At 48.7% G+C, this 18,931-nt stretch overlaps 4 protein-coding genes across 4 annotated transcripts; 2 read left to right on the forward strand and 2 right to left on the reverse strand.

Annotated features, from left to right (window-relative positions):
* Positions 1-552: 552 nt before the first annotated feature.
* On the forward strand, positions 553-8,607 carry N7517_003786 (type I polyketide synthase; the record flags this gene model as incomplete). Its single annotated transcript, XM_056721516.1, has 13 exons — positions 553-1,097; positions 1,147-1,660; positions 1,724-2,399; positions 2,460-2,909; positions 2,965-5,123; positions 5,182-5,278; positions 5,327-5,352; positions 5,408-6,271; positions 6,329-6,601; positions 6,652-6,726; positions 6,786-7,126; positions 7,178-7,655; positions 7,720-8,607. The coding sequence occupies 13 exons, from the start codon at positions 553-555 to the stop codon at positions 8,605-8,607; spliced, it is 7,386 nt and encodes a 2,461-aa protein (XP_056577766.1).
* A 692-nt stretch (positions 8,608-9,299) lies between these two features.
* N7517_003787 (lipocalin-like domain-containing protein) lies at positions 9,300-9,854 on the forward strand (the record flags this gene model as incomplete). Its single annotated transcript, XM_056721517.1, has 2 exons — positions 9,300-9,716; positions 9,795-9,854. The coding sequence occupies 2 exons, from the start codon at positions 9,300-9,302 to the stop codon at positions 9,852-9,854; spliced, it is 477 nt and encodes a 158-aa protein (XP_056577767.1).
* Positions 9,855-11,113: 1,259 nt separating this feature from the next.
* Positions 11,114-12,169, reverse strand: zrfA (high-affinity Zn(2+) transporter ZRT1; the record flags this gene model as incomplete). The annotated part of the gene is made up of 1 exon (XM_056721518.1): positions 11,114-12,169. The coding sequence occupies one exon, from the start codon at positions 12,167-12,169 to the stop codon at positions 11,114-11,116; it is 1,056 nt and encodes a 351-aa protein (XP_056577768.1).
* A 1,714-nt stretch (positions 12,170-13,883) lies between these two features.
* N7517_003789 (putative bZIP transcription factor) lies at positions 13,884-15,851 on the reverse strand (the record flags this gene model as incomplete). The annotated part of the gene is made up of 2 exons (XM_056721519.1): positions 13,884-15,024; positions 15,079-15,851. 2 exons carry the CDS (start codon positions 15,849-15,851, stop codon positions 13,884-13,886), a joined length of 1,914 nt encoding a protein of 637 aa, XP_056577769.1.
* Between the last annotated feature and the right edge of the window lie 3,080 nt (positions 15,852-18,931).

Here is an 18,931-nt window from a genome sequence, read left to right on the forward strand (position 1 = left end):
TCCTATGCCCTGGCTGAGAGTTGCTGTGTGATATAAGGCAAAAGTCTCCAACAATGACACCAGGTCTGAAGAAACGAGTTGATTGTGTTTATAATGCATAGCTATTGATATACTTGTGTTGATATGGCAAGTAATATCAAGATAGCAGCTCGGTGACCAGTTGTGTTGCAGTCACACATACCATGCGGGCTTGGGTTGGAGTAGTGTTGAACAACGTTAAAACAATGTTTTCCGAGGCCAACCTGGAGCTAATTGCCTTCTATCTTTTTCTGCAGTGTCCAGGAATATGACCGAGGAGCCACTGAGGTACATATTATTGATCCGACTGCGGAGGATTTCGGAGGAAATGTGTTTCTTGCACCTCGCAGAACCATGATATGTAGGTACATATTGTGTGTAGACTTGGCCTCATTGCCAATTTTTCGTGAGGTTTATTAATAGTAAAAAGGCAATGCACTGCGATAGCAGAGCTCAAAGCATAGTTCAACCTTTGTTTTGTCTGCTCTGCAGCCATCTTGATCCAGTCTCCAACTACCCATCATTCGCCCAAAAATGAACTCAACAACTGGACAAGGGCAATCATCATGCAGAAACCACGGGGAGGATTTCGGGGAGCCAATTGCCGTCATCGGTATGGCAATGCGGTTACCAGGCGGTGTTCGATGTGGAGATGAATTTTGGGAAATGCTTGTGAAGAAACGAGATGGCTTTTGTGAAGCGCCTCCCTCGCGCTGCTCTAGAGAGGCCTCTAGCAGTTCTGATTGTGGAGATCTGGACGAAAAGAAAAAAGGGTTCTTTTTGCAAGAAGATCCAGCTTGTTTTGATGCTTCATTCTTTTCTGTTCCTCCCCACGAGGCGGCACGCCTAGACCCCCAGCAACGGCTCTTGCTAGAGGTGGTTTGGGAGTGCCTGGAGAACTCGGGGGAGACTAAGTGGCGCGGTGAGAAAATCGGTTGCTTTGTGGGGGTTTTTGGCGAAGATTGGCTAGAAATGTCGCATAAGGATCCCCAGCATCTGAATCAGATATATCCCATCGCCACCGGTGGGTTTGCGTTAGCAAACCAAGTGTCGTATCGGTTTGATCTCCTGGGTCCGAGGTGAGTGCGGTCCGCTGGCTTTATGTCAGAAAGCTCTGACCCTTTGTAGCATGACTATACAAACAGCCTGCTCTTCATCCCTGGTCTGCCTGCACGAGGCCTGCCAAGCACTTCGATCTGGAGAGTGCTCAACAGCTCTAGTGGGCGGGACAAGCCTTATATGGGGCCCAACCATGACAGATGCCATGACCAAAAATATGGTTCTGTCACCAAGTGGTATCTCCCATACCTTTGATGCTGAAGCAGATGGCTATGGTCGTGGTGAAGGGATCAACTGCATCTATCTAAAACCATTGCGGGACGCGCTTCGTGACAACGACGCTATCCGTGCCGTCATCCGCTCCACAGTGACCAACCACGACGGCAAGACCCCTAACTTCTCTCAGCCATGTCCTATATCTCAAGAGAGGTTGATCCGGCACGCCTATCAGATTGCAGGGATTGAAGCCATCCAGGAGACACCCGTTTTTGAATGCCATGGGACTGGAACAGCGGTCGGCGATGTCATCGAAGCATCGGTTGTTGCAAAGATGACCCAAGGAGAAGCAACATATATCAGCGCGGTTAGTATTATCAATTAGCATGGCTAATTATGATGCACCTCATGACTTATGCACATTTCACAGGTCAAACCGAATGTCGGTCATTCTGAGGGTGCCTCAGGCATCACCAGCATCATCAAATCCATTTTATCCTTAGAACACAAGACCATTGCACCCAATATCCATTTCGAAACGCCAAATCCCCAAATTCCATTCACCGAGGCAAATCTCCACGTACCCTTAGAACCGACTCCGTGGCCTGCTGGCAGGCCCGAAAGGATCAGCGTAAATTCGTTCGGTATCGGGGGATCCAATGCCCACGCAATCCTGGAGTCCGCCTCTGCGACCTCTCCAAAGGCCCAAGTCACATCGCTTGGGCTTTCCAATCCACAGCTCTTGCTCCTTTCTGCGCACACCGCAGACACTCTTGGCAAGCGCATTGGACAGATCACCGACTATGTACAGAATCACCCAGACTGCCTGCATGATCTTTCGTACACTCTGGCTGCGCGACGGTCGCATCTTTCCCATCGGACTTTTGCCGTGGTGCAGCCGAGTAATCCAACTTTAGATGATACAGCATTTTCGATCTTCAATGCCAGTTCCCCAAATGTCACCTTTGTGTTCACAGGCCAGGGAGCTCAATGGCCCGGGATGGGGCTAAGGCTTTTGTCTAGCTTCCCAAAGTTCAAGGAGGATATTAGAACGATGGATGCAGCGCTTCAACAGCTACCTGATGGCCCAAATTGGTTATTATATGGTCAGATAGAAGGCCCTACCCCTAACGTCATGAGAACACTTTGACTAACGTACCTACCAGATGAACTAAGCCAAGAGAGTTCTATTTCTCGGGTCCACGAAGCTGAGTTCTCTCAGCCTCTCTGTGTTGCGCTTCAAATTGGGCTGGTAAATATCCTTGGGAGCTGGGGAATCGAGCCATCCACAGTTGTCGGGCATTCGAGCGGAGAGATTGTGGCCGCGTATGCCGCCCGAGCTATCTCGATGACAACTGCTATCGTCCTAGCATTTTACCGAGGCAAAGTCGCACAACCGCTTGAAGGCCGAGGAGCTATGGTGGCCGTTGGCCTTTCCCCGGACGAAGTGGAACGATACATAACACCTGGAGTGGTTGTTGCCTGCCACAATAGTCCACATAGTGTCACTCTATCAGGAGATAACGACTCGGTTGACCGTGCAATTAAATGCATCAAGGCGGCAAACTCAGACACACTATGCAGGCGGCTTACGGTTAAAATTGCTTATCATTCTAGTAAATTGTCTCCCTGCACCCTGCTCTAATATCTTTGCGCTTACATTATTTGCAGACCACATGAAACATATTGGCTCTGAATATGAAGATCGTATCTCTACTCATATCGAACATGAGCACGGAATGATTCCTTTTTATTCCAGTGTAACTGGCGACACGATCACCGACCCTCGCAAACTAGATGCATCATACTGGCGACAGAATCTGGAATCACCGGTATTGTTCACAGAGGCTATCCAAAGTTTACCTACTAGTGGAACCCCGGTCTTCCTCGAAGTTGGGCCACACTCCGCCCTCGCTGCCCCTCTACGACAAATCTTCCGGACTCTGGCGGCGAGGTCACCAGTATATATTCCCACCCTATTCAGGTATGACGAAGATGTTCAAGGCCAGCTACTGCAAACAGCGGGAAAGGCCTACGCGAGTGGCATGGGAGTCAATCTGACAAGCATTATCGAGTGGGGGAATATGTTGACGGACCTTCCACCTTATCCTTGGCAACATGATCGCTCCTACTGGAGCGAGAGTCGACTGAGTCGGGAGTGGAGGCAGCGCAAGTTTCCGCATCATGAAATACTCGGTTCTCGGGTTCTCGATACCACCGATCATGACCCTTCTTGGCGTAATCTAGTCACGCTGGACAATGTGCCCTGGCTCTTGGATCATGTAATTCAAGGAGCTGTCGCATTCCCTGGCGCTGGATTTGTTTCAATGGCAGGCGAGGCAGTCCAGCAGCTGTACCCCAACAACGACAGTTATTCGGTGCGTAATACAACATTTATAACGCCACTGCTATTGCATGAGGGCGATCAGATCGAGATGGTGACTAGCCTCAGTCCGCTCGAAGTAGCCGACAGGGTCCCATCTGGCTGGTATGGCTTCAAAATCATGGTCCATGACGGAGAACGATGGACGATGCATTGTCAGGGTCAAGTAAGAGCAGGGTCCGATCATCCTCCCAAGCCATTCCCCATTTCTTGCTATAAGCGGGCTGTGTCGTCTGAAGGTTTATACCGAGTGCTTCAAAGAAGTGGGATAGATTACGGCACTCAATTTCAGGGCCTTGAGCAGATTACAGCCGATCCCACCGGGCCGAGGGCAACTGCAACTGTTGTGGGTAACCGCGGGCTGCCTGGGAGCAGGTATTCGCTGCACCCTACGGCGATTGATCAATGCCTCCAACTTATGGGTGTGGCCTGTTCCCAGGGTTTGCTGCGGCATCTGACAACAATTTATGTTCCAGCTATGATAGATTCGTTGTTTGTCGGCCCAGGTGGTCCACCTATGCCAGCAAGCGCCCGAACCAAGAGCGGTACAAGGGATGGCCAGCTAGGCGATGCCATTGCAATGCTTGGTGATCGGGTTGTACTATCTATTCAAGGAGCTTACCTTTTCGCCTTGGAAAATGACAATATAGATTCGGGAACTGGGCTCGCGGGCTCAGTAAGCCATCTTGAGTGGAAATCGGACATTAATTTCTTGCCTTCACCAGCACTTTTATCTACACCACATGATTATACATCGCAGGGCATGAATATCAAAGCCATCGGCCAACTTTCCGCGCTTTTTGTTCTCGAGACAGCGGAGAAAATTCGACATTTCGACCCAACTTCATCACATCTCGCAAAATGGAAGAAATTCATTATGGACGCAGCTTTTAATATCAAAACAAGTGGACAACAATCTATCTACCCAGAGTCGCCTCAGTGGGCATTGCTAAGTTCCGCAGACCGACAGGAAATGATACGAAAGGTGTCAGCGGAGACAAATTTTACATTTGATGCTCCACTTGCGGATTGCTTGCAGGTCGTCTTTGATAACTGCATAGCATTTACATCTGGAGAAAGCAGTCCACTGGAAATCCTCATGAAAGACAATCTGCTTCACAACTTCCATGCTGCGCACACACAATATGCCGACTGGAAGCCCTTCCTACCGTTACTCTGCCATTCCAGCCCAGGCCTACGAATACTTGAGATTGGTGCAGGAACTGGCTCTGCAACTGCCATGGCTTTAGAGCTTCTCAAATCCACGAGTGGGGAGCGTATGTACGGGCAGTATGTTTTTACTGACATCTCCTCGGGCTTTATGGCTGCGGCAATAGAGAGGTTTGGTCATGAGCAGTGCATGGAATACAAAGTTCTTGATATTACCCTAGATCCCCTTGAACAAGGGTTCGAACCTCATAGCTTTGACTTGATCATCGCTTCCAATGTGAGTTTTTGCCTAGAATGCCTTGGCTCAACAGCGTTGAACTCACCTTCTCTACCAGGTTCTCCACGCCACCCCCAATCTTCACTCCGCACTTCGTCATGTGCATTCCCTTCTAAAGCCTGCTGGACGCTTCCTACTTCACGAGATTAGCCTAGGTAGGTTATAAGCCTCACGTCTGAAGCATTTAACTGACTTCGCTGGAGAAATTTTACTTGCAAATTTCACCATGGTAGGTGCCGACTTTTCCTTGGAACCATACCCAGCTTACTTACATATTTCCATAGGGTGTATTTCCCGGTTGGTGGCTGGGGGAAGATGATGGCCGAGCAGAGCAACCGTACATCTCACCGGGGCGATGGGATCGGGAGCTACGAGCTGCAGGTTTCACTGGAGCAGATGTAACCGCTTATGACCAAAAGCCGCCATACCATATATCCGCCAGCATTATAACACGGCCAGAAGATCATATCTTCATTCCTACCGATATCTGGCTCTTGACAAAGAAATCTACCCAGTGCCAGTGGGCGAGTGATGTTGAATCGCTGTTCCGCAACGAAGGCTACATAACTAACTGGACAACACTACACCAAGCACCACCCAAATGCAAATTCATCGTATCTCTGCTGGATCTTGAAGGGTCCGCAATAGGTTCCCTACCGAAGAATGACTATGAGGTATTCCAACGCTACATAGAGCAAGCACAGGACTGCCAAATTCTGTGGGTCACGCAGTCAACCTCTCACACCTGCTTGGATCCAATTTTTGGCTTCGTCCATGGGCTCGCCCGCACTTTACGGGCGGAGCTATTGCTTGATTTCTCAATTCTGGAGGTTCCCACATGGGATGCGGCGGGCGCAAGGGCTGTAATCCAAGTGTGCGAGAAAATACAGAAATCCCGTGCGCGCTCCCTTCCCGATCCAGAGTATGAGTTTGCTTTGCATGAAGGCGAGATTAAGGTCGGCCGGTACCACTGGACACCTCTCGTCGAGCAACTCTCAAGTCCACCTCGGTCAGATGCGTCCCGAAAGCTGACTCTCACGGCATACGGACTATTGGACACGCTACACTGGGCCGAGAAAGAGGCATCCTATGAGTTGAAAGAGGGGCAGGTTGAAGTTGAGATGGACTACGTAGGACTAAACTTCAAAGTAGGTTTTCTTCCTCACGAACTAGTCCTGCATAGCTCGCTAATCAATATTCTCTAGGACATGATGGTCGCAATGGGCTTCTTCGGAAGCAAAGAGGATCTTGGGCTCGAAGGCAGCGGTATTGTGCTTCAGGTTGGACTGGACATCGCAGTGGGGGACCGTGTTGTGTTGATGCATTCTGGGGTTCTCGCCTCAAACATTGTAGTACCTCGAGAAGCTTGTATAAAACTACCGCAGGGGCTGTCAATGGCAGATGCTGCCACGATGCTAACAGCATATGTCACTGTTCTCTACTCACTTCTTGAAATTGGAGCTTTGAAGAAGGGCCAGGCGAGTAACTCGTGTTGTTCGGCTAATGATGGTAACTGACACGGTAGCAGTCCGTTCTCATTCATTCAGCGTGCGGCGGAGTCGGATTAGCTGCCCTTCAAGTATGCCAGGCTGTTCGAACCGAGGTTAGCGAACCCTCCCGTGATAAATACGGCTGCGGGGATCTAATACTCTGTCAATATAGATCTATGCCACCGTCGGCAATGATAAAAAGGTAGCCTATTTGATGGAGAATTTTGGCTTACCTCGAGAACGGATATTCAACTCACGCAACACGTCCTTCCAACCAGACTTGATGCGTGCCACCGGTGGACGGGGAGTTGATGTAGTGCTTAATTCGTTGTCGGGGAACTTACTCCACGCTTCGTGGGAATGCGTTGCGAAGTTCGGCCGGATGGTTGAGCTAGGAAAACGTGACTTCATAAGTCATGGAATGCTCAATATGAGCCTTTTCGAGGCCAACCGAGCATTTTTCGGCGTTGATCTTGCACAAGTTTGTAAGGAGACACCGGAGATTCTCACAAGGTTTGTCCCTGTTGGACCTTCAGGTAGCGAAGGCTAACTAACACATCGCAGCACCCTGGCAATATTTTCAGACTGGTATATTCAAGGTAAAATCGGACCTATAAAACCTCTCAAAGTCTTTGACGCGCTCGATATCGTCAGTGCGTTTCGGTATATGCAGGCCGGCACTCACTTGGGTAAGATTTTGGTTCGTATGCCATCCTCGGTGGACACTCTGCCTCCTCCTGTGGTGAAGACATTCCCGTCATTCCGACCTGACGCCGCTTATCTGCTCATCGGTGGTCTCGGTGGTATTGGGCGATCCGTGTCAACATGGATGGTCGAGCAGAATGCGCGAGAGCTCATCTTCCTCTCGCGGTCAGCTGGAAAATCCGATGAGGATCAAGCATTTATTCGCGAACTTGAAGCACAATCTTGCCGAGTTATCTGTGTGCCAGGAAATGTGACGAGTCTTAAGGATGTGAAGGAGGCTGTTGCCGCGTGCACGCAACCCCTTGCTGGTGTCCTCCAGATGGCAGTTGACTTGAATGTAAGTCCTCCCTCTTTCTCACCCCCATGGTGTGTTTAACGTCTAATCTCCGACGTCCTATTAGGATCGGCTCTTTCTACAGATGAGCTATGAGGAATGGGATGCCGCACTGGCGCCGAAAGTCACCGGAACCTGGAACCTGCATCATGCCACAGCGCAACATTCATTAGATTTCTTCGTCGTGTTTGGCTCAATTGCCGGGGTGTGTGGCAACACTGGCCAGGCCAATTATGCTGCAGCAACTACATTCTTAGAAGCGTTCACCCGGTATCGACGACAACAGGGACTTTCTTCTTCTATCTTACACCTCGGCGTGGTTGGAGATGCGGGTGCCGCAAGTCGCAACTCCCGATTCCTCCAGAGAGTCCAATCGATCGCGCTGCATGTGCTTCATGAAGGTGAAGTGATTGACGGGCTTGCTGCAGCTATCAATATATCCCCGGTTAGTGGTTCTAATGCGAGCGGGGCAATGGCGATGGGACTCGCGCACACCAGGCGCCGTACCGATCTCCCCAAGGAAATCTTCCTTGGTGGACGCGACGCTCGATTTGCGATTTATCCCAACCTTGAGTCTACGAGTGCTGGAACTGGCGGGGATCAATCATCTCATGCAAATGCCTTAAAGGCCCTCCTTGCCCAGATACAAGCAGATCCCTCGCTGACAGGCAAAAAGGAGACTGAGGTCGCCTTGATGAGGGAACTGGGCAAATTTATCAGCCATAACCTTACAGGACAGACGCAGGAGCAGGGCCCAGATTCTGCAGATGACACTGAGGCAATGGCCGGTATGGCAGTGGACTCCCTCATGGCCATAGAGGTTAGGAATTGGCTGCGGAGGTCTCTGGGAATGGAGATTCCTACAGTGGAAATTAACCGAGCAGGTACATTAGGAGGTTTGGTAAAGGTCGTTTTGAAGGGGCTTGGGGAGAAGTATGATCAGCATGCTACCTAAAAGGCTTCTGCAGGCCAGTTGCAATTAGATAGCTAGACAGGATTTTGATATACAAATTTGCAAGATTCTTTGGAGCTGTTGGCTCTCAGCAATGAATTCTGTGCCGCTTTTCCACTCGGAATTGTTTACCTTGACTACTTGCATCGCACTTGATGATCCAGTTTCTCCCATGCCAACAAAGCTCTCCTTCTGTATTCAGCCAAATACAGCAATTCATGATGCTAGAAGATTTGGGTGTGGGTGGGTGCTTATCTGGTTTGTAGCACCCAGGAGGTAAGTACAAAGACTGGGTTTTATTAAAAATACAGGTGGTTGGTATCCATACATTCGCACATACACCATAGAAGGCCCCGAAACAAATTTCTTCCGCAGAGACCAAGCAGCGCTATGCGTAGTGCCCAATATGACGAAGCCATGTCTGCTAGCTCACTCTCAACTTGTTACACAGCAGTAGTAGAATATATCCGAGTTTGTTGTTCTTAGATCGGCAATGCTGTGAATTCTGCTCCGTATTCGATCGATACTTTGAATTCTCACATACAACCAAGACGTCATCCTCTCCGGCATATGTGAGTTCTAAATCCCCCAGGCTGGTATAAAACCAGTCTACATATGCTGAACTCCATATATCCGTAGTATTATCGTTCCATTGCCCTACTCAATTAAGCACGAACAATTTTCTATTTTCCACCATGTCTTCTCTCATAGAAACTCGCCAGAGCCTCGTCGGCACTTGGATCCTCGTTGAATACAAAGCTACAGATACCGAAACCGGCCAGGTTATCCATCCTATGGGTCCCAAAGCCCAGGGTTTTCTTATATACAGCGCCGACGGATTTGTGTCTGCGCACCTCATGCAACCCGGAGCCCCAGCTTTCTCCGGCAATGATATGGAACGAGGTACGCAGGAAGAGCTTGCTGAGTCCATGAAGCACTACCTAGCATATTGCGGGCGTTACAACCTAGAGGAGGTAAACGGAGCAATTAAGGTCAAGCATAACATGGAAGTTGCCTCGTTTCCCAACTGGCTTGGAAACGAGCAAGGGCGCTTGGTCACATTGAATGGCAACAATTTGGAGCTCGATACTGCTAACGTGTATCTCATTGATGTATGTCTTATCTTACCTTCTCTCTCTACGTCAACAGTTCTTTATTTTCTTGTTCAAGCTTACTTAGCTCTACTTTAGGGCCAGTATGTGCGCGGGTCGCTTGTATGGCGAAAGGCACAGTCAACAGCCGATTATTGATGCCTTTTGTGGCCAACTTGCTTCTGTGGTGGTGATACGAGGTAGTTAGATTCAGTTTTTCTTTTGTTCAGAAGATATAATTGTCGATTCAGTCGTGCCTTTTTCGGAACCCTTGATTGTATTGGTGATACTACCACCCCAAACCCGCCGCCACCATGAGATCAGCCATTGCACAGATCGAATTGTCCTCTCATACCTAGATATATCTGAGATAAATAGATTTGGTTTGCATATATCTGTACCACATCCTCACACTGGGTAAATGAATCAAAGTTATAGGGCAGTTGGAACCAACAAAATGCACCAGGATCAGAGAAATCTTTCCCAGCGTAGATTCAAGTCCACCCTCGTGTCTTGGGGGTACCCTGGAGTACACTTACTGATGCCACTTCGAGTATTGCAAATAATCCCATGTGGCCAGGTCATTCAGTCTCACTCGCATTCTATCGATTGTACAAAGTTACTCTCTATATAGTGATATCGCCCCAGTAAAGACCTTTTTTCTACTAAGAAGTTGATAATACATCACACAGTGACGTTATGGTTGATCAGCGATATTGCTGTTTCTTTTGAGAGTAACACAGACGATCCGCAAAGTTGATCGCCCCGACATCCTTCTATATGTAGAAATCTGTGCATTAGTATTTGATCATATGGTTGGTAACACTCGGGATACACTTATACATTTTGGTCTTCTCGCCTTTAGATTCCTATCTTGATACGTGTACTTGTTGCTCGATCCATAACTATTCCTCTTCCGCAAGATATATGCATGCAATTAATTTTGGATAGATTAGGTACTCCACCACACTCTAAGGGTTGTTCCCATGTAGGAAGACAGACACAGCTCACTTAAAATATATAATTGAATCATCTATCTCGGGAAGTCTGAACCATAGGTCCATCGAGATAAGGGGATCTCCAGAGGTTTACATCTACGAAATTAGGTTGTACCGAGGCGCTTTAATTCAATAAGAGATATCTTTTCAATCTTTGGAGTATCATATGGTGTAACACCGGCAAAGATCAGTGATTGTGAAAATCACGTCTTGCATCTTCGAAGATTGGGGAGAAAAGATTACTTATGAACGAATGGGATATTATCACAAAGCTAGCCCACCTTGGGTATCATTTGTCTCGAAACTCAATTATACTACCAATTATGTCCAAACTATATCCATTTTCACAGTTCACCATCTTAAAATTCACCCATGTGTCATCGAATACACACTATTCTAGATCTTCAACTCAATTCCAGTTCAAGCCCACTTTCCGAGCAGAGCCATGATACCAGCACCAAGGATCATAGTCAGGACCATGAAAGTCAACCGCTTGTTATCCTGAGTGCGGTGAGGGTCAAACAAGAAATCACGAGCAAGCAGCTCAACGAGACCAGTGTATAGCAAGATCCCAGCCGAGATGGAGTCCAGCACACCAGAGACAACATTTGCAGTGAAAGAGCCAGGGTTATAAGTCGTGCGCAAACCAAGACCAATAGCAATGGCAATGGGGGTAGTTAGTCCATAAGCAGAGCACAAGAACCAAGGCAACCAGCTTCCCTTTTTGAATGGGATACTCGACATGCGCGCTCCAATACCAAGCCCTTCAAACGACTGGTGGAAGACCAGAACAGGGTAAAGTGTAGCAAACTCATCACCCGCAACACCGAGGTTGAGACCAATGATCACAGAGTGGAAGATAACGCCGAACTCCAAAATCAACAGCGCAGCAATTTGCTGCTTGACTGAGCGCTCGATCGCCAGCTCCTGTGTCTGCGACTCAATCTCCTTGACATGCTTGTGGGATGAGTGGGGTGCCGAAGCACACAAGTCCACACGTCGCACTTCACCCCCAGTCGACATCATGGGCTCTGGGTCTTCTCGACAGATACCGTACTTGAGCTCGACCCAGCGCTCGGCGCCGAAGTCCATGAGAAATACGACCATCAATGATGTCAACACAATTGCCGGACACCATGAGTAATCCGCCCAGTGGCCGGTGAGTCCGACGCAGGAGTTTCCACCGATTTCGTCGTACGCGGGATCGAGGAGGTGGATGAATGCCGTTGCGATGATCACACCAGCGCCGAAGTATTTTGCGAAGAGATACACGTAGATCGGGATGCGCAGGCGTGGTGCGCGTTGTGCTAGCACGGGGAAGAAGGTCGCTGCTGAGGAGACGATGAGAATCACGAAGATGGCGGAGACGCGCGCGCCTAGTTGGCCGTTGTATTCGTTTTCCCCGGCATTGAGATAGCAAACAATTTGAGCGGCGTCGGCTGTATCCAGATCGACATTGTGAGGATCGAATGCCATCTTGGCTGGTTATGTGTTGTGTGTTGTAAATCGTCCTCTGACGTTGGATGGGAGGAAGAATGGCCTCTGTGGTGTGGAGCCGATATAAAAGCTCGAAAGGAAATGAACAAGACGATCTTGACCTACAGATATTACAGGAATTGTCTGCCCGTTTTATAAAGGAGCAAAGATACAGGCTTCTTCGGGTCCTCCGTTGCGTTGAGGACCTTGGGACGTTTCGCCCCCGATTATATTAGCTTGGTGTTAGCTTGGACTCTTCGTCGGAGGCTACATTGACTAGGCAATTTGACCCATGTTAAACTTTCTAATATCGCTACAATATTCAATTGATGTTCGAAATTCCCGGTCTGCGTGGTGTGTTGCTATTGTCCCGAGAACTTCTGCTCCTTGCTGAATATCAAATGCCCAGCCGGGAGCAACCATCAGCCCTACACACGGTATCGGAAAACCAAGGCTCGGAGAGTTTCTTGTCAAAGCTTGGAACGATGCAAGCATTTTACACAAGTCTTGTCAGTGGGCCAATTCTGGTGGGAGTGATTGGGTGTCAGCACCGTGAGTTGCCCCCAAGGTCCTTCAACTAAGATTGCGCGTGGGTCAAAACCACATCAAACGTTTTTCATCGAGGATACGCTACTTGAAAAGGCAGGTGTATAATGGCTTGAACTTAGATGTTATTCCATCATCGCATATGGATATTTAGAGGTGCGCATAGTGGCTAATATCAACATACTGACCTGACATCTCCGATCCGCAGATAGACTTCCGTTGTCAAACTCCGAAAGAATATGCTGAGTCGGCTAGAAACGAGCCAGCAGCAGATTGAATACTAGAAATTACATCGCAAGAGCGTATCATGTCGCGGGGTGAGACATCACATTGTCATCTCTTCATCACATTCGTAGGCGTTCGTCGGCCATTTGTGGATTCAGCACAAAATCGCTCAAGCTAAGACAACCTTGCAAGTTAAGTCTGGAGCCTAGACTTGACCTTCCAGGGCCGAAGAGCTGAGGATAAAAAGTCATTTGGAAACATGAAAAAGCAAGTTCATCCAGCCCGAAAGCACGAGACCATCCCATCCCATCCCATTCCTAATGCCTGACACTGTCCCAGCCCAGATCGCAAAATAGTAAACATAAACATAAGACATAGGTCATAAAACAAGTCATAATAAGCACAGTTGAAAGACCTCACATGCAAGGTTTCTTCATAACTCGTTTCGTTTCTCGTACCCCATACCCAAGATCTCATCCCAGTTTGGAGAGAGGAGCCCGGGTCTGTACACATAAACACATAATTCAGGTTTCCACCCTGCCGTTCGTATAATATAGTTCCCCTCCCATCAGTCAAAACAAGAAACAGAAACACGCTCCGAAGCCAATCGCTAAAATCATTCGCTGAACAAAGCCCTGTGCCCGAGTGAACCTGACCCTGGGACCGAGCTGAAAAAAGACAAGACAATGAAAATTATATCAAAAAGATACACAAATAAGAGAAGAATAAAAAGTGTTGCGTGATCTATCGTTGCACGCTAGAATTTCAAGGGCCATTGCTAGCCCGTATTTTTGAAGAAGAAAAAGAAGGAGAAGAAAGGGGGCTAGATCAAGTAACAATCCCAAGCAGAGATGTCACAAGAAATGCAAGAAAGGTAGAAGAAAAAAATCACAAGAAATACGGTCGTGTCGAAAATCTCAAGATTAATCCCGAAATGAAGCCATCAAGGATAGAAAATACCCTCCACCTTGACGGAAGTATCGTAATCATGACTATTCACCATACGTTGGAAGTCCTGAACAACCTTCTCAGGCACACAGTCCCACATCAATGATCGAGAATGCACACCCGAAGATAGAGCGGAGTGCATGCGAGTCCGCTGCGCGGTGGTATCGCGCATCGCAGCAAACGCCTGCTGCAGAGTAGATGGCTTCTGTGACTTGAAGTCCCCGCTGTGATCCTCGAACGTCGTCAGGGAGTTATACTGGTCGACGTTTATCGAGAAAGCCTGATCACGCTCCTGCTCCTCTGTCGGCATCACGAGCGTGTTGTGCAGCTGGTCTAAGTTTGATGGCAGGGGTTGTGCAGAGGTCATCTGCGCCATCTCTATGCCGCTGATAGTTGCCGGCGAAGGTCCGGTTGTTGTCCCATGGTTGATGGAGTGTTGGTGGGTGATCTCGTGACCGGATGACGAGGCTAGTACTGCTTTTAGCACGTTGGCTGACTCGGCCCGGTACTCTTCAGAGAGTTGGGGCAGGGAGCGGCCCAGTAGGGAAGTACTGTTTGAGGCGCAGAAGGCACCCAGAAGTAGGAACATGCAGAAGGCATTCCAGTTGACCGGCAGGTCTGATCCGTTGTTGGATTTCTCCGGGACCTTGACCTGCTGGCTAACCTGAGAACGGGGAGTTTGGATACCATCTGGTTGCAAGGGAGGTCCAGCCATTGAGAAGCCGTCCCATGAGGGGTTTTCCATGGGGTTCTCGAAGCTGGTGAAGTCGCCGGGCTGGCTTTCTTGAGCGAGCTTGGCGCCGTGCTCAAGCTGTTTAATTCTCTCCTCCAGATGTCTGTTTCTTTTTAAAAGATTGGCTGTCTCTCGCGTATGTGTGATGATAATTTCATCTTTCTCGATGTCCTGACGTTGGATGTGCTCTGCCAGCTGCATGTTGTAGTCAATCAACTGGCGATTCTCGTACTCCAGGTTTTCCCTTGCCCTCTGCATGTTCTGGATTTCCTCTCTGAGTGCCTCGATCATTGCGTCCAGTTGCTTGATCCTTGCGTTCAGTTCGCTGATCGTTGCTTCCAGTTCCTTGATCTTCTCGACGTGGCCCTCGGCTTCCTTTTTCTTGCGTTGCCGAGAATGCAGCCTATTACAACAAGGTTAGCATTTAATCCAACTCAACGCATGAATTTCAACTTACGCTGCACAACGATTCCGCAGTAGTCGTTTGATAGCCTTGAGGTTCTTTTTCTCCTCCTCGTCGGTGCAATTCCTGATCGCCTCATCGATGTTGTCCAAGTTCAGTTCGGGGGAGATTGGAATGCGGGAATTCCTCTTCCGAACCCCATCCCCCCGATGCGCCGGCAAAGCAACCCGGTAGTTTGGGCTCTTTCTTGAGTGCATTTCTGCCTCAGCCATGTCCATCGGCGCCGGCATCCAGCCCTGGCTTGATTGCGGTGACATGGCGACGCTTCCGGGAGTCGCAAAGGCCATGCTACCGCGGTACGACATGGAGTTTACGGGCATAGCGCCAACGGGTCCAACCGCACCGCCAGAGAACGGAGTGATGGCACTCTGGTCTCCATTGGCAGCATAGTTATCATAGTTGACGGTCGGGGTGCATGAGCCTGAATCTGTGCGCGGCATTGACCACGATGCCTGGGGGTAGGAAGATAACTGCGGGCCATCGACGGGGATGAACGAGGCACCCGTTGAATTTAGCATGGCGTGTCCGACTTGCGAATGCGAATTTGACTGTGACTGGCCGGAGGTATTTGAGTAGTTGGACCAGACGGAATCGCGATGTGAGTAGGCTGGTGGAGCGTCGTAGGAGGCGCGGCGGTTGGAAAGGTCTTCGGAGCTTGGGTCCAAGATCTTGTCGTCCAACACGCTCATCTCGTCGTCTTCCGGTGTCACATCTAACGTTGATGGTGATTGTTGGTAGAATTCAGACTGGAAATATTGTGCCATCATGAAGAGGCGGTGTGTGTGTGTAAGAGGGGTGGGGCGGGAAGAGGTTGATTTATAGAGAAATAGGTGTAGAGGGTAAAATCGAGGGAAAATTGTAGGAAGTATAGAAATGAAGATGAATATGACGATATAATTGTGCAGAGGGGGGAAATATGCTGTGATCTAGTTCCGGGGGAAGCAGGCTATGTATGAGCAGATGCAGTCCTCGTGCGGTTGACACTGTACCCACAGGTACCGAGTACCCATGTGGATGATGGAGAATAGGCTGTCGATCAAGTACCCAGTACTCATCCAGCGGTCTACGCGGGAGTGCAAGAGTGGCCCCCGGGGCAGCATCTCCGTTATTGGCTGCATTGTTTTGCTTGGGCAGACCTGCATCTGTTGATGTTTGATTATTTTGGTATTTTGGTTATTCAGCTTTAATTTCTCTTTGGGCCTTTATTTTATATTTTATTGGAAGATTTTTCCTTTTAGTTTTGTTTTTATGATCCAGTCTCAATGGTAATGTTATTCATTTTACAGGTATGAAATAATATCCGGTTATACATTAGTACGGAGTATGTATACATGTACACTAACTATGTAATCTTCAATAGAGGATTGCCCCTTTTCCCCTGTATAATGTACTCCGTATATTGTAAACCCGAAGCCATCACGAAAAATCTCAAGTGGGGGAAATCGGACGGGCTTATCGATAAACGATAGCCTATCGATCGATCCTCGTTCCGCCGGCGTGAGACAATCCCTGTCGTGGGGAGTATATGGTCTGTGCTATACCTTATTCACGGCGCTTACGTAGAATACTAACTGCTACTTAAAACATGACCTGCACATTTACTTAAAATAAGTATTTTTAAGTATCTTTCGGTACCTTTTTGGTACTAAACCCTTCACCCGTGAATGGTCAGATGTCCAGTTTAGATGTCATCCTCCTTTCTATCCGCCGCTAACAGCCAATCATTCCCGAGTCAGTGCGACGATCCCTTTGGGCTATGATCCATGGCGGTTTGATGTTTTGTTTTTCTCTTTGTTTTTCTTCCTTATTTTGGGATTCCTTATTTCTTTCCCCCCGGTATGCCCAGGTGGTCTTGGAGTATAGAATGAATGTCTGGGACGGGCTCGGCCCGCCGATCCACTGTTGGGCCGACCATGGATGAGAAAAGAAGAAATAAAAAAATAAAAACCAAAAGCACGGATGTCATGCACTGATCACTCGTCCCATCCAGATGACGACCTCCCGTCCAAAATCAAAATATCTATATGGAAATACCCTGGAGGTTAAGGCTCTGGGAGAGCTTGGGTTGAAAATCCCACACGCCTGATCTTGTCCTTGCCGTGATCTACTTGGCAGCTCCCTTTGCAGCTCCCATATGGCTGAAGCAGCCATCTTTCCAACTCTTCTAGGCTCACAGACCACATTTAATCCGTGATCGACTATGCGGAGTGCAGGGACATGATGCCATCGTATTTGACGGGTGCCTTCCGGTCTGTCTTTGCGCTGCGGGGTGAACACCCATAATCTACTACCATTATTGCCCCAACATACCAGGATCTCCAAATTATACTAGGATTAAACTTGGGCTGTCACTTAGCCATTCTTGCTTTTTTCTACTTCCCCCATAGTTCAATAAATCCCCTGTCGAGTCTTGCCGCCCAAAGCGCTGGCCCGGTTCCTGTTCCTGTAAGTTCGTCTCGACAATTCCCCGGAGCACAAACCCCCTCGGCGGCAGCCCCTGAGTCTGTTCGCAGTCTATACATAGTACACAGAATGGAGCCCTGTGATAATGATAGGCCTGTCACCTGGGCGGCAGCTCGGCGGGTGGAAAACTTGGCCCGGATAAGATCTGGCGGTGAAAAGGCCGAGTTTGTCCAATTGAGATCTAGTCTACCGTCGGCCACCCCGTTCCCTACTATATTAGTCATAAACAGGAAATTCTTTCCAGTGCAAGGTACCCGATGGCATTTTCGTTTCTGCTCGCCAATGACGCGTCTACAACATATAGTGCACTAATCTGAGAATCTGGGACCAGTGTCATGGTGGTTTCTTCATGTAAAGACCGATATATTCGGCACCTCATACCTTCCCTCATGCGAGACTAACACTTCGACCTTCCTGCGGTGAAGCTGAAACCACTGTTTTGCCATATGACTCAGAATGAAACCGGCGATCTACCTTCTCTGAACAAACTAGAAGGCCATGGCAGGTCCACCGCTCCACTTCTATTCTATTACTTATGTAGCCAAAGGCCCACTTCTTCTACGGCTCCATACAACTTCAATACACCGTACGCTGTATGTGCCCAAGGTCTCCAATACATCTCCTCGGTACAAGCTAAGCCGCATATGATCTCAAAGCCTCACTTTGAACCGGTACCTGCCTGATATGCCGTGCACCGGGTACATTGGGCACATCATATGGGGACAAACCAGCGTCTAGGATTGGATGCGACTGGGCCACTAGATGTTCATTACTGGGCTCATGGTATGCTCCACATGCCGAATCGGGGACTCGTTGACGTTTTTCGTGTCTGTAGCCTACCTATCGGGGAATCCGTCTTTCTTGGACCCGTCGGTGGAAGGACACTTGATCTCTGCCGAGGACCTTCATTCACCGTTTTAATGACTCATTCTGTAACAGGGCGAGCGATGGACGAGAGGATTTGGGAGTTTCTGTCGCTTTCTGCGGTTATTACCAACCAACACGTCGAAATAGGTTTAGAATAGGTGGGCCAACGACCTACGATGATCACAATATTGGGACAAAGAAGCTATTATTCAGTATCTCAGGCAGACTGAGTCATTATCTCTTTCTTCTTTTGTTCTCGTCCGATAGACTGTCTTTCTCTGCTACTATTCCCGTCCGATGGATTCATATCCTTTTGTTCGATGACGTTCATGGTCTTGGTTTGAGTAGGCTTTCCGTCCTGCACTAAAGCCCAACGGCAAATTCCGACGTAGTACAATGGCTGGCCCCATGATTAAATAGAGCTCAAGAGCCAAACCTTACACCAGATAGTCTTGATAGGCAAGGGTCGGTATGTGTGGCTTGACTTAGCCGACGACGCTTTCAAGTGTTGGTGATA

Source organism: Penicillium concentricum, assembly GCF_028827145.1.
Source record: "Penicillium concentricum strain IBT 3081 chromosome Unknown utg000002l_segment0_segment0, whole genome shotgun sequence".
NCBI classification, from domain to species: Eukaryota; Fungi; Ascomycota; class Eurotiomycetes; order Eurotiales; family Aspergillaceae; genus Penicillium; species Penicillium concentricum.